Raw genomic sequence first — 13,749 nt, 5'->3', positions numbered from 1 at the left:
AATCATGGAGGAGGCTATGGCTGCTGCTGGTTGAAGAATTCCCCCCTCCATCCCCCCCAACCAAAGTCCCAGGCTCATAGACTGAACCAAGACAGAAGGAAAATGATGTCGTGGGGGAGGGAGGGGTAGTTTCACAGGTTAGGGGTTGTCAGGGGTGTCATAAGCAAAGGGTGAGTGAGACTCTCAGCCTGTCCTGATATCCGATAGAAAGGATATTATTAAACTAGAAAGAGTGTAGAAAAAATTTACTAGGATGCTACTGGGACTTGATGGTTTGAGTCATAAGGAGAGGCTGGATAGACTGGGACTTTTTTTCCCTGGAGTGTATGAGGCTTAGAGGTGATCTTATAGAGGTCTATAAAATAATGAGGGGCATAGATCAGCTAGATAGTCAACATCTTTTCCCAAAGGTAGGGGAGTTTAAAACTGGAGGGCATAGGTTTGAGGGGAGAGATACAAAAGGGTCCAGAGGGGCAATTTTTCCACACAGAGGGTGGTGAGTATCTGGAACAAACTGCCACAGTTAGTAGTAGAGGCGGTACAATTTTGTCTTTTAAAAAGCATTTAGACAGTTACATGGATAAGATGGGTATAGAGGGATATGGGCCAAATGCAGGCAATTGGAACTATAGTGGTTAAAAAAAAGGGCGGCATAGACAAGATGGGCCAAAGGGCCTGTTTCTATGCTGTAAACCTCTGTGACTCTATCCAGAGTCTCCACAGAAGGGAAAAATGGTGAAAATGGGGAAATAGGAACACTGCTCTGAACTGTTTTCTCATTCTGGGTGGATGAGGTCCTGATCTCGTGCTGTTCGGCTCATTACACACACGTGGGTGAGGAACGTGGCCCGTCTCGCAGTGGGGCAGGCGCCGTTCTGACCATTACCTCATGGGGTCCTAACTCTATATTTAAAGGGTACCCCAGCATCTATTCACCCACTGCAGACCAGGAGCTCCAGAGTGAGATGTACATAAGGGAGCCAGCTTCGGCATTCTCTAAATCTTTCTTTCCTCCATTCGGGGTACCAGCAAGAAAAGGGGGAGATAAAGAAGGGAGACCAGCCACAGACCCATCTCTAATCCCCCCCCTGAGGATGCACCTTCATGGGGCGGTGGAGCAACAGCCAGGCACTGCACGGGCTTCAGCCCAGGATACTCCGGGGGTGCCCTGCCCATCCACCTTCCCTCTGCCAGCGACCCTATGGTTTTCAGCAGGCCAGGCCAAGGAGGGTGCACCTCACCAGCACGTCTTTCGGGAGGAAACCAGAGTACCCGGAGGAAACCCACGCAGACACGGGGCAGAACATGCAGACTCCGCACAGACAGTGACCCGAGCCGGAAATTGAAGCCGGGTCCCTGGCGCTGTGAGGCAGCAGTGCTGACCACTGTGCTGCCGTGCCGCCTGCTCAGAATGACATCTGCTCAGAGCAGATGATTGCCAAAGTCATCAGAGTCAACAGGGTATAGCAGCCACCAGGCTGCATCCACCTCAGCTGTGGATGTCAGGGTGACACCAAAGCGTAGTAATAGGAAAAGAAAGATAAAGAAGTTTTGAAGACACAGGTGACACGGGTGTACAACCACTGTACACAGTGCTCAGGGTACGTAAGTGTGTGGAACTTGGTCCCCCATCCAAGTCCGATAATATCCTCCTACAGAGTCACTTCTCTCACATTATCATCATTGAGATCACTCAATATTCCGACGTGCTTAAGAACCGGCCATCATTTGTGAATGTGTGGCCTGCATACACACATCATGCAATCCATTACTCTCAGCTCACCATGTTGGGAGCTCCGAAAATAAAGTTCAAAGTTTAGTTTAAAGTTTTTAAAGTTTAAGTTTATTTTATTATTGTCAGAAGTAGGCTTACATTAACACCGCAATTAAGTTACTGTGGAAAATCTCCTAGTCACCACACTCCGGCGCCTGTTGGGCTACACTGAAGTCATTGCACCTCTGCGCATCTCCCGCTGCTGTTGCCCTGATGTGAGATGAGGCTGGAAGCAGTGAGTCCTCATGTGGAGTTAAACAGTCTGTGTGAATGGCAAGCAACATTGTAGATGCAGTTTCAGAGTTGAAAGAGTGAAGCTGGCCTTAACAATAGAAAACCAGAGACTTCCCTCGGTATTAGGAGAACGATGAGCTGGGTATGACTAATCGTTCCTGGTTGCCTTTGTTCAATTGCAATGTTGAGCTAACATACAGGTGAAGGCAGCAAAAAACACACCACCAGCAAGTTAGCCTTGACTGCATGAGGGATTGAGTGTGGGATTAAAGAGGTTTGCATGCAGTTGACGGAGACCTCGCATGTAGAATTGTTTGGTTTGAGGGCCTCCTTCTGAAGGCTTGGAACAGACTTTGCACAAAGGGATTGCAATCAAAGTGTACCGAGCATCATTGGAGGACCTGGTATTATCTCTTGAGGTAGGTATGAGTAGAATCAGGCTGTGTGCTGGACCGTGCCAAGGACTGTAAGTTTACCTACATGAAGCATCAGGGGATCTTACAGGGCTCTGCAGGGTCCATGCAGGAAAGATGTTTAACTAGGCTGGGTGATGGAGCACATAATCGCAGTCATACTAAAAACATTTGGAACTGAGAACCTCTGCAATTCCCCATAGTGCAGGTGAGGCACTCCCTTGCCAGGAACATACCACTTGTATGCAGTTGTAACTGTGAGCATTCTAATTTCTTATTGGCAGGGAATTTAATTTGGAGGAGAAACTTGATTCTAGCGAGCTGGCCTTTTAATGAGCATGCATGGTATAGAATCATAGAAACCCTACATTGCAGAATGAGGCCGTTCAGCCCATCGAATCTGCACTGACCACAATCCCACCCAGGCCCTAGCCCCGTAACCTGACATATTTACCCTAGCTAGGCCCCCTGACATTAAGGGGCAATTTAGCATGGCCAATCCACCTAACCCGCACATCTTTGGACCGTGGGAGGAAACTGGAGAAAACCCATGACGACACAAGGAGAACATGCAAACTCCACACAGACAGTGACCCAAGCCAGGAATTGAACCCAGGTCCCTGGCATTGTGAGGCAGCAGTGTTAACCACTGTGCCACCATGTCACCCGTGCCATATGTGCATGCATTCAAAAGAGCTTTCCAACACTCGGCCAGGAAATTTGACCCGCTTTTAACATAATTAAGTTCACCCCAGTGTTGGGAAACTGATTTTTGGCCTCCAAACAAAGTACATTCCCGTAGTTGGGATCAGAAGATTCCCATCGTTGTTTCCAAGATTAGCTTTTCCTCCTCAAGCACAGGCCATTCTAATGACTTCAATGAGGTTGGCCTCTTGGAATATAAACTTGAACTCATTATTGCTTGTCCAATCAGGGAGCCTTTGTTGTATATATAACTGGGAGTGTCAGGATTCCTGGCACTCTGAATGCTGACTCTGAGCTTGTAACCCTCTATGAACTTAACTAGAGTTTGTAAATAAAGGGGAATCTGGCGAAGGGATACCAGCCTCCACTGACTTATTTCATCCATGTCCTCAGGGTCTACTGTCCTGGACAAGCTATTGTGTGTCAGCTTGGCTCAGTTGGAAGCACGCTTGCCTCTGAGGCTGTAGGGGTGATTCTCCCATCCCCCTGTGCTGCTCTAGCGGAGGCCATTTTGTGGGCTCCCCACAGGTGCCACGGCATCTGCACATCTCCGGGTGCCGGATTTCTGGCGCCATCAGCTCCGTGCCAGAAATCGGCGCGGAGCTGCCCAATGAATTGCAAACCTAATTTAAATATAATTTAAATGCCATTGGCGGGCGCAGGACTGAAGCCTCTGGGCCTGCCCGGGGGCACCTTGGAACTCCCCATCGTGCAATGCCGGACGGGGCCTGATGGAGGCTGAGCCTCTGGGGGCAATTGGTTGGGGTGGGGGGGTTGGGGCAGAAGGGGAAGGCCAGCAATCGGGCTTGCCACCGGGGTGGGGTGGGGGGACTGCCTGTTGGGGGGGTTGGGGTTGCCGGGGGAAGAAGGGGTGTCGAGGCTGGCCTGGGCATGTGCGGGGTGCCAGCGATCGGGCAGTGAGGGTGTCGCATACGTGGCAATGTGGGGGTTGCGGGGCTGGCCAGCGATCGGAAGGCCAGCAGTGCAAGGCAACTGCACGTGTGCCGATCTCGGCGCTGACAGATTGGCGCATGCGCAGTGGCCCGCTCAGCGCTATGCTGCCGGCCTCTCCAACGGGAGTAGGCCCCACCCATTGATTTTTGGACTAATTCATGTTCGAACACTCAGCAGTGCACAGAGTGTGGGAGATTCATTTTGTAACTCCCGCTGTAAAATAACAGCATGATTTACTCCAGTTTTTACACAAATTCAACACTTAGAATCTTTTTGGGAGAATCACCGCCCCCTGTGGGTTTAAACCCACCCTCAGACACTGAAACTCAGAATGTAGGCTGAGACTTCAGTATTGTATTCAGTGAGACACTAAAACTCCATCTGACTGTTCGTGTGGATTTAAGAGAATCCCATGGTGGTATTTTGAGAATAGTAGCAGATTTACCTGTGTTCTGGCCAATATTCATTTCCCAATCTACCAGAATACAAATTAACTGCTCTTTAATTTGTTTCTGGGACCTCTGCCATCTCCATATTGCTTATCATATTTAATTATGTAACATTTCACCTCACAAAACGCAGCATTGTTGGAATTGTTCTCCCTGTCCACGGTGTGTTTCACGGCGGTGGGCGGTGGCGCACGCTTGCTGGTGGTGGGATCCTACGGTCCCGCCACTTCCAATGGGATTTCCTGTTGATCCTAGAGGATTACAGCATGGAAACAGGCCCTTCGGCCCAACTTGTCCATTATCGCACTGCTCGCCACTGCAAAACCCCTGGCGGGGATGTGCCGTCGGCAGGACAGTAAGATCCTGCCGGCGTGAATGGTAACACGATTTTGGCAAATATGACCCGAGAAAACACTGTATAAGTTCCTTCTTTCTGCGTATAAAATAAATCAGGGTCCCAGAGCCAGGAATTACAAATTAAAGTAAATTGAACAGATGCTGATAAGAACTACTTTATCTAACTTGATATTGGAATAATCTTCCAGACAAGGTTGCAAAGAGAAAGGTGTTGGAGTATTCAAAATATTCCCTTTTCACTTGAACCTCTCTTGTCAGTAGCGGGAGATGAATTGGGTTTGATTCCCACCTTGGGTCACTGTCTGTGTGGAGTCTGCACGTTCTCCCCGTGTCTGCGTGGGTTTCCTCCGGGTGCTCCGGTTTCCTCCCACAGTCTGAAAGACGTGCTCGTTAGATGCATCGGCCATGCTAAAGTCTCCCTCAGTGTATCCGAACAGGCGCCAGAGTGTGGTGATTCGGAGATTTTCACAGTACCTTCATTGCAGTGTTAATGTAAGCCTACTTGTGGCATTAATAAATAAACTTAAACTTATGTGCTTTTGTCTGTTTGTAGAGCTTGGTCTATTTCCTGGAACTGGTTTCCAGCCGGTTGCCAGAGGCTGCAGCTTGTGTGTGGCGCTCCACATCAGGCAGGGCTGACCAGCTCTTCCTGCCTGCCATAGGTGTAGGCCTTACAGGGTGATAGTCATCCTGTTTCGCCTCGTTCTGAATGCACTGTCTTTGGACATCAAGTCCTAGAGTGGGACTTGAACCCAGAGCTTCTGACTCAAAAGTGGGAGGCGTTACTCTTTGTGCCACGAGACCTCCCTAATATTCGTGACCTCTGTATGAACTGTGATGGGCCAAATGGCCTGTTCTCCTTGTCTAGAACCATAGAAAATTACAGCTCAGAAACAGGCCTTTTGGCCCTTCTTGTCTGTGCCGAACCATTTTTTGCCTAGTCCCACTGACCTGCACTTCGACCATATCCCTCCACACCCCTCTCATCCATGAACCCGTCCAAGTTTTTCTTAAATGTTATAAGTGACCCCGCATTTACCACTTTATCCGGCAGCTCATTCCACACTCCCACCACTCTCTGCGTGAAGAAGCCCCCCCTAATATTCCCTTTAAACTTTTCTCCTTTCACCCTTAACCCATGCCCATTGGTTTTTTCTCCCCTAGCCTCAGCGGAAAAAGCCTGCTTGCATTCACTCTATCTATACCCATCAAAATCTTGTACACCTCTATCAAATCTCCCCTCAATCTTCTACGCTCCAGGGAATAAAGTCCCAACCTATTCAATCTCTCTCTGTAACTCAGCTTCTCAAGTCCCGGCAACATCCTTGTGAACCTTCTCTGCACTCTTTCAACCTTATTTACATCCTTCCTGTAACTAGGTGACCAAAACTGTACACAATACTCTAAATTCGGTCTACTCTTTGGAGAGTTGTGCAGGGCTAAGATGATCTGTATTCATAGAATCCCTACGGTACAGAAGGAGGCCATTCGGCCCATCGAGTCTGTACCGACCACAATCCCACCCCGGCCCTATTCCCTTAACCCTCATTTATCCTGCTAGACCCCCTTACGCTAGGATAAATTTAGCATGGCCAATGCACCTAACCCGCACATCTTTGGACTGTGGGAGGAAACTGGAGCACCCGGAGGAAACCCACGCAGACACGGGGAGAAAGTGCAAATTCCCCACAGTCACCCAAGTCAGAAATTGAACCCGGGTCCCTGGCACTGTGAGGCAGCAGTGCTAACCACTGTGCTACCGTGTCACCTCGAAATGGCCTGAAACTTGCAGTTAACGCAGGGGCTAGCTGCTGACTTCATGGAAAGCCTTGCTGAGAGAACTAACAATCTTTGTGACGAGCATTTTACCAGTCTGGATGTGCAATTAATTATATCATGGGGATTCCTGGCATGGAGCCTTAGTGATGACATCAAGGTGACCAAACATCCAATCACATTAACGAATTCTCACAGACAGCCAACCAGGAAATAGAAAGCACAAGTTATCAGATACTTTTAAAAAGTTTTTCAGAGAGCAAGACAAAGATTGGGGGCAAACACGTGGAATTAAAGTGAAGCTGAAATATCATGAACAAACTTAAAAACAAATTGAAATTCTAGTTTTAAACAATTCTAGTAATTGATGCTAATGGAGCCATGTAATATTCCATAAATATAAAATTATTTTTTCAGGGCTCGATCAGTTGTTCAGCAGTAGTAATTACTCAGATCATCGTTTTAAAAATCCAGTTCATAGAATCCTACAGTGCAGAAGGAGGCCATTCAGCCCATCGAGTCTGCACCGACTCCCTGACGGAGCATCTTACCCAGGCCCATTCCCCCACAAGATCCCTGTAACCCTACACATTTATCATGGCCAATCCAACTAACCTACACAACTTTGGACATTAAGGGGCAATTTAACATGGTCAATCCACCCAACCTGCACATCTTTGGAGTGTGGGAGGAAACCGGAGCAACCGGAGGAAACCCACTCAAACAAAGGGAGAACGTGCAAACTCCACAAAGACAGTGACCCGAGGTCGGAATCGAACCTGGGTCCCTGGAGCTGTGAGGCAGCAGTGCTAACCACTGTGCCGTCCACTGAACACCTCATTGAAGAAGACTTTTATGGGGTTTTCGACCATGACAGGATTACGGAAAAGGACACGTTCCTCCAAATCAATTGGTTTTGCTGTTTGCTGTCTCTGGGGCTGGTGGCAGGGTGGCTTTGGGAGTGTGGAGAAACCTTGGAGGGATGTCCACAGCATGTGGGGGGAGCAGAGAGTGGCGATTCACAACTTCAGGATTTCCACCTTAATCTGAGATTTGGAAAGGAAATGCGGCAAACACTTGCTTTGTGGGTAAATAGGGTACAGTTCGCTGTGTGAACATAACGCTGCAGATTTGGACCATCATTCAATAACTGGCTTAAAGCAGCACAGAGGAAAGTAAATGATGAAAAAGTGCTGTTTAAATATGAGATGACTGCGACAAACTAACTAAGGGCGGCACGGTGGCACAGTGGTTAGCACTGCTGCCTCACAGCACCAGGGACCCGGATTCGATTCCGGCCTCGGGTCACTGTGGAGTTTGCACGTTCTCCCAGTGTCTGCGTGAGTTTCCTCCGATTTCCTCCCACATTCCAAAGATGTGCAGGTTAGGTAGATTGGTCATGTTAAATTGCCTGTTATGATCCTAAAATGTTTAGTTTAGGGGGTTAGCGGGGCAAATGCATGGGGTTACGGGAATAGGGCCTGGGTGGGATGCTCTGTTGGAGAGTTGGTGCAGACCTGATGGGCCGAATGGGGGCCTGGGTGGGATGCTCTGTTGGAGAGTTGGTGCAGACCTGATGGGCCGAATGGCCTCCTTCTGCACTGTAGGGATTCTATGAAGTTCCATCTATGGTGTCAGGTGTTGGGGCGGAACAGGACTTTGCACCCAATGAAGGCGAATCTTGAGCTGGGAGCACTGGGTGTTAATATCGGTTGACTGAAGTGTACAGCACCATAATCCCTCAAAGATAGAATTCACTGGGATAGCATTTCCACGCAGATTCCCGGAAGATGTACGGAAAGTCCAAGGGAGTGGCATTTTCAGCCTTTCTCCAGGTTTGTCCTGACCCCCTGCAGATGGACGGAACCCCTGTCGAAATTCCAGCGATTCGATATTGAATATGCTTTTACTTCCAAAGCCCGAGTCTAGAATATTTTTATGAGCATCGATTGTCATCTTCCTGAGGGCAGGACTGGAATACTTTTCACAAGATGTTGATCTATTTTCAGCTCCGTGGTGGGGAGACTTACCACATCGGCCTGCGGTTCGCACCGGGCCAGAATCCCGGCATGGAGGAAATCCTGATTTTAATTAACGACCACGCTGAAAAGAATGAAGCAACTTACTGCGTGAAAATTACATACCAATAAAAACTCTACCTAAGTGCCTGATACCACGGCATGTTTGATGTGACTGCGTTTTGAAAAGAGTTAAGGACCTCTTCCACAGCCTCCACAAGCTCACCGGACAAACCGTCACTGCTAAAGCCTGGTGTGTATGTCCCGACGTGTCAGCATAATAACCGGGTGGATAAGGCATGACTGCTGCTCAGGAACAGTTAATCTCCTCTCTCACCTTCTGTACATGTGACTGTTGCCTCCTTGACCCGTGCCCTGCTTCAGATTGGATATAATGATTAGTGTTACATCACCTGCCCCAATCACTTCATTCACAATTAGGTCTCTGGCTCCAATTCCAAAATAATTTTAATAAGTCTTGCCCCTTTAATGATCTTTGTGAAGGCTACCATCGGAACTTCATGCCTAATCTATCTCTAAGACTGGATACTCCTCCTTACATAGTGTTGCCCACCTCACTCCCACCGCACCTTCTGTATTTCTGTTACCTCAAGATTCTCCTTCTCCAACAAACTGCTTGCCCTTCTCCCAAACTCCATCCCAAACAAACTTAAATTTACCCAGAACTTCACCGTCCATCTACTGTCCAGTTCAACAGGTCATTGCGAATCTCCATTGACTCCTGGATTCCAGCACTTCCAATGCATGTCCTCATGTACAAACCCCTCGATGGGCTCACCTCGCCCAACCTCTTCACCCCCTGCTCCCTTGTATCCCGGCTCACCCCCCGCTGTCTTTTAGCCGTGGCCTTTGTGTATTGTGTCATCCAACCCTCGATGGCCAAGGGAGCATCAGCATTGACCCGGTTCCCCAGCGTTTCGTCCCCAAGTCCCTCAGCTTCAGTTCTCCATTTCCTGTTGCCACAATGTGCCTTTGCTTCACTTTTCAAATTATCCTTCTGCAATTCGTCTGTGCTCTACAATGTGAATCGCCAGAGGACATTCCATTATATTCATCATCCCACATAAATACTGGCTCTTGTTCCTTCCCGATCTTTCATTTCCACAAGAAAAACGGCCCAAAATTCACAGGCGGAAGGAAACTAATTAACAACTTTTCACTATTCACCTTAAAATGGAGTTCTTGTTAGTCCCCTCACCCCGATACAGACTGTTCCTGCTGTACCCTCACCCCCGATACAGACTGTTCCTGCTGTACCCTCACCCCCCCGATACAGACTGTTCCTGCTGTACCCTCACCCCCCCGATACAGACTGTTCCTGCTGTACCCTCACCCCCTGCGATACAGACTGTTCCTGCTGTACCCTCACCCCCGATACAGACTGTTCCTGCTGTACCCTCACCCCCCCGATACAGACTGTTCCTGCTGTACCCTCACTCCCTGATACAGACTGTTCCTGCTGTACCCTCACCCCCGATACAGACTGTTCCTGCTGTACCCTCACTCCCTGATACAGACTGTTCCTGCTGTACCCTCACCCCCGATACAGACTGTTCCTGCTGTACCCTCACTCCCTGATACAGACTGTTCCTGCTGTACCCTCACCCCCGATACAGACTGTTCCTGCTGTACCCTCACTCCCTGATACAGACTGTTCCTGCTGTACCCTCACCCCCTGCGATACAGACTGTTCCTGCTGTCCTCTCACCCCCCCGATACAGACTGTTCCTGCTGTACCCTCACCCCCCCGATACAGACTGTTCCTGCTGTACCCTCACCCCCGATACAGACTGTTCCTGCTGTACCCTCACCCCCCCGATACAGACTGTTCCTGCTGTACCCTCACCCTGATACAGACTGTTCCTGCTGTACCCTCACCACCCCCCCCCCGATACAGACTGTTCCTGCTGTACCCTCACCCCCCCGATACAGACTGTTCCTGCTGTACCCTCACCCCGATACAGACTGTTCCTGCTGTACCCTCACCACCCCCCCCCCCCCCGATACAGACTGTTCCTGCTGTACCCTCACCCCCCCGATACAGACTGTTCCTGCTGTACCCTCACCCCCGATACAGACTGTTCCTGCTGTACCCTCACTCCCTGATACAGACTGTTCCTGCTGTACCCTCACTCCCTGATACAGACTGTTCCTGCTGTACCCTCACCCCCGATACAGACTGTTCCTGCTGTACCCTCACCCCCCCGATACAGACTGTTCCTGCTGTACCCTCACCCCCCCGATACAGACTGTTCCTGCTGTACCCTCACCCCCGATACAGACTGTTCCTGCTGTACCCTCACTCCCCGATACAGACTGTTCCTGCTGTACCCTCACCACCCCCCCCCCCCCGATACAGACTGTTCCTGCTGTACCCTCACCACCCCCCCCCCCGATACAGACTGTTCCTGCTGTACCCTCACCCCCCCGATACAGACTGTTCCTGCTGTACCCTCACCACCCCCCCCCCCCCGATACAGACTGTTCCTGCTGTACCCTCACCACCCCCCCCCCCCCCGATACAGACTGTTCCTGCTGTACCCTCACCCCCCCGATACAGACTGTTCCTGCTGTACCCTCACCACCCCCCCCCCCGATACAGACTGTTCCTGCTGTACCCTCACCCCCTGCGATACAGACTGTTCCTGCTGTCCCCTCACCCCCCCCCCCCCGATACAGACTGTTCCTGCTGTACCCTCACCCCGATACAGACTGTTCCTGCTGTACCCTCACCACCCCCCCGATACAGACTGTTCCTGCTGTACCCTCACCCCGATACAGACTGTTCCTACTGTACCCTCACCCCCCCCGATACAGACTGTTCCTGCTGTACCCTCACCCCCTGCGATACAGACTGTTCCTGCTGTACCCCCCCCCCCGATACAGACTGTTCCTGCTGTACACTCACCCCCCCGATACAGACTGTTCCTGCTGTACCCTCACCACCCCCCCCCCCGATACAGACTGTTCCTGCTGTACCCTCACCCCGATACAGACTGTTCCTGCTGTACCCTCACTCCCTGATACAGACTGTTCCTGCTGTACCCTCACCCCGATACAGACTGTTCCTGCTGTACCCTCACTCCCTGATACAGACTGTTCCTGCTGTACCCTCACCACCCCCCCGATACAGACTGTTCCTGCTGTACCCTCACCCCGATACAGACTGTTCCTACTGTCCCCTCACCCCCCGATACAGACTGTTCCTGCTGTTCCCTCACCCCCGATACAGACTGTTCCTGCTGTACCCTCACCCCCCCCGATACAGACTGTTCCTGCTGTACCCTCACCCCCTGCGATACAGACTGTTCCTGCTGTACCCTCACCCCCGATACAGACTGTTCCTGCTGTACCCTCACCCCCGATACAGACTGTTCCTGCTGTTCCCTCACCCCCGATACAGACTGTTCCTGCTGTACCCTCACCCCCGATACAGACTGTTCCTGCTGTACCCTCACCCCGATACAGACTGTTCCTGCTGTACCGTCACCCCCCGATACAGACTGTTCCTGCTGTACCCTCACTCCCTGATACAGACTGTTCCTGCTGTCCCCTCACCCCGATACAGACTGTTCCTGCTGTACCCTCACTCCCTGATACAGACTGTTCCTGCTGTCCCCTCACCCCGATACAGACTGTTCCTGCTGTACCCTCACTCCCTGATACAGACTGTTCCTGCTGTACCCTCACCCCCGATACAGACTGTTCCTGCTGTACCCTCACTCCAGATACAGACTGTTCCTGCTGTACCCTCACCCCCCCGATACAGACTGTTCCTGCTGTACCCTCACCCCCGATACAGACTGTTCCTGCTGTACCCTCACCCCCCCGATACAGACTGTTCCTGCTGTACCCTCACCCCCCCGATACAGACTGTTCCTGCTGTACCCTCACCCCCGATACAGACTGTTCCTGCTGTACCCTCACGCCCCGATACAGACTGTTCCTGCTGTACCCTCACCCCCTGAGATACAGACTGTTCCTGCTGTACCCTCACCCCCCCCGATACAGACTGTTCCTGCTGTACCCTCACCCCCCCCCCCAATACAGACTGTTCCTGCTGTACCCTCACCCCCCCCCAATACAGACTGTTCCTGCTGTACCCTCACCCCCCCCCCGATACAGACTGTTCCTGCTGTACCCTCACCCCCTGAGATACAGACTGTTCCTGCTGTACCCTCACCCCCCCCCAATACAGACTGTTCCTGCTGTACCCTCACCCCCCCCCAATACAGACTGTTCCTGCTGTACCCTCACCCCCCCCCCAATACAGACTGTTCCTGCTGTACCCTCACCCCCGATACAGACTGTTCCTGCTGTACCCTCACCCCCCCGATACAGACTGTTCCTGCTGTACCCTCACCCCCTGAGGTACAGACTGTTCCTGCTGTACCCTCACCCCCCCCCCGATACAGACTGTTCCTGCTGTACCCTCACCCCCCCCGATACAGACTGTTCCTGCTGTACCCTCACCCCCCCCCAATACAGACTGTTCCTGCTGTACCCACACCCCCCCCCCGATACAGACTGTTCCTGCTGTACCCTCACCCCCCCCCCCCGATACAGACTGTTCCTGCTGTACCTTCACCCCCCCGATACAGACTGTTCCTGCTGTGCCCTCACCCCCCCCCAATACAGACTGTTCCTGCTGTACCCTCACCCCCGATACAGACTGTTCCTGCTGTACCCTCACCCCCGATACAGACTGTTCCTGCTGTACCCTCACCCCCGATACAGACTGTTCCTGCTGTACCCTCACCCCCGATACAGACTGTTCCTGCTGTACCCTCACCCCCGATACAGACTGTTCCTGCTGTACCCTCACCCCCGATACAGACTGTTCCTGCTGTACCCTCACCCCCGATACAGACTGTTCCTGCTGTACCCTCACCCCCGATACAGACTGTTCCTGCTGTACCCTCACCCCCGATACAGACTGTTCCTGCTGTACCCTCACCCCCCCGATACAGACTGTTCCTGCTGTACCCTCACCCCCGATACAGACTGTTCCTGCTGTACCCTCACCCCCCCGATACAGACTGTTCCTG

At 51.3% G+C, this 13,749-nt stretch overlaps 1 protein-coding gene across 1 annotated transcript in view; it reads left to right on the top strand.

Moving 5' to 3' along the window:
* nphp4 (nephronophthisis 4) overlaps nt 1-9,260 on the top strand; it is a 479,472-nt gene extending 470,212 nt beyond the window's left edge. Inside the window, exon 28 of the mRNA XM_078239167.1 lies at nt 8,672-9,260. Coding sequence (XP_078095293.1) covers nt 8,672-8,812 — 141 coding nt within the window. The 3' untranslated portion in view covers nt 8,813-9,260. The remainder of the gene's footprint in view (nt 1-8,671) is intronic.
* Nucleotides 9,261-13,749: the final 4,489 nt, after the last annotated feature.

Source organism: Mustelus asterias, chromosome 22 (genome assembly GCF_964213995.1).
Source record: "Mustelus asterias chromosome 22, sMusAst1.hap1.1, whole genome shotgun sequence".
Classification (NCBI taxonomy): Eukaryota; Metazoa; Chordata; class Chondrichthyes; order Carcharhiniformes; family Triakidae; genus Mustelus; species Mustelus asterias.
The sequence above is the reverse complement of the archived record's forward strand: the minus strand, read 5'-3'. Positions and strand labels throughout refer to the sequence as shown.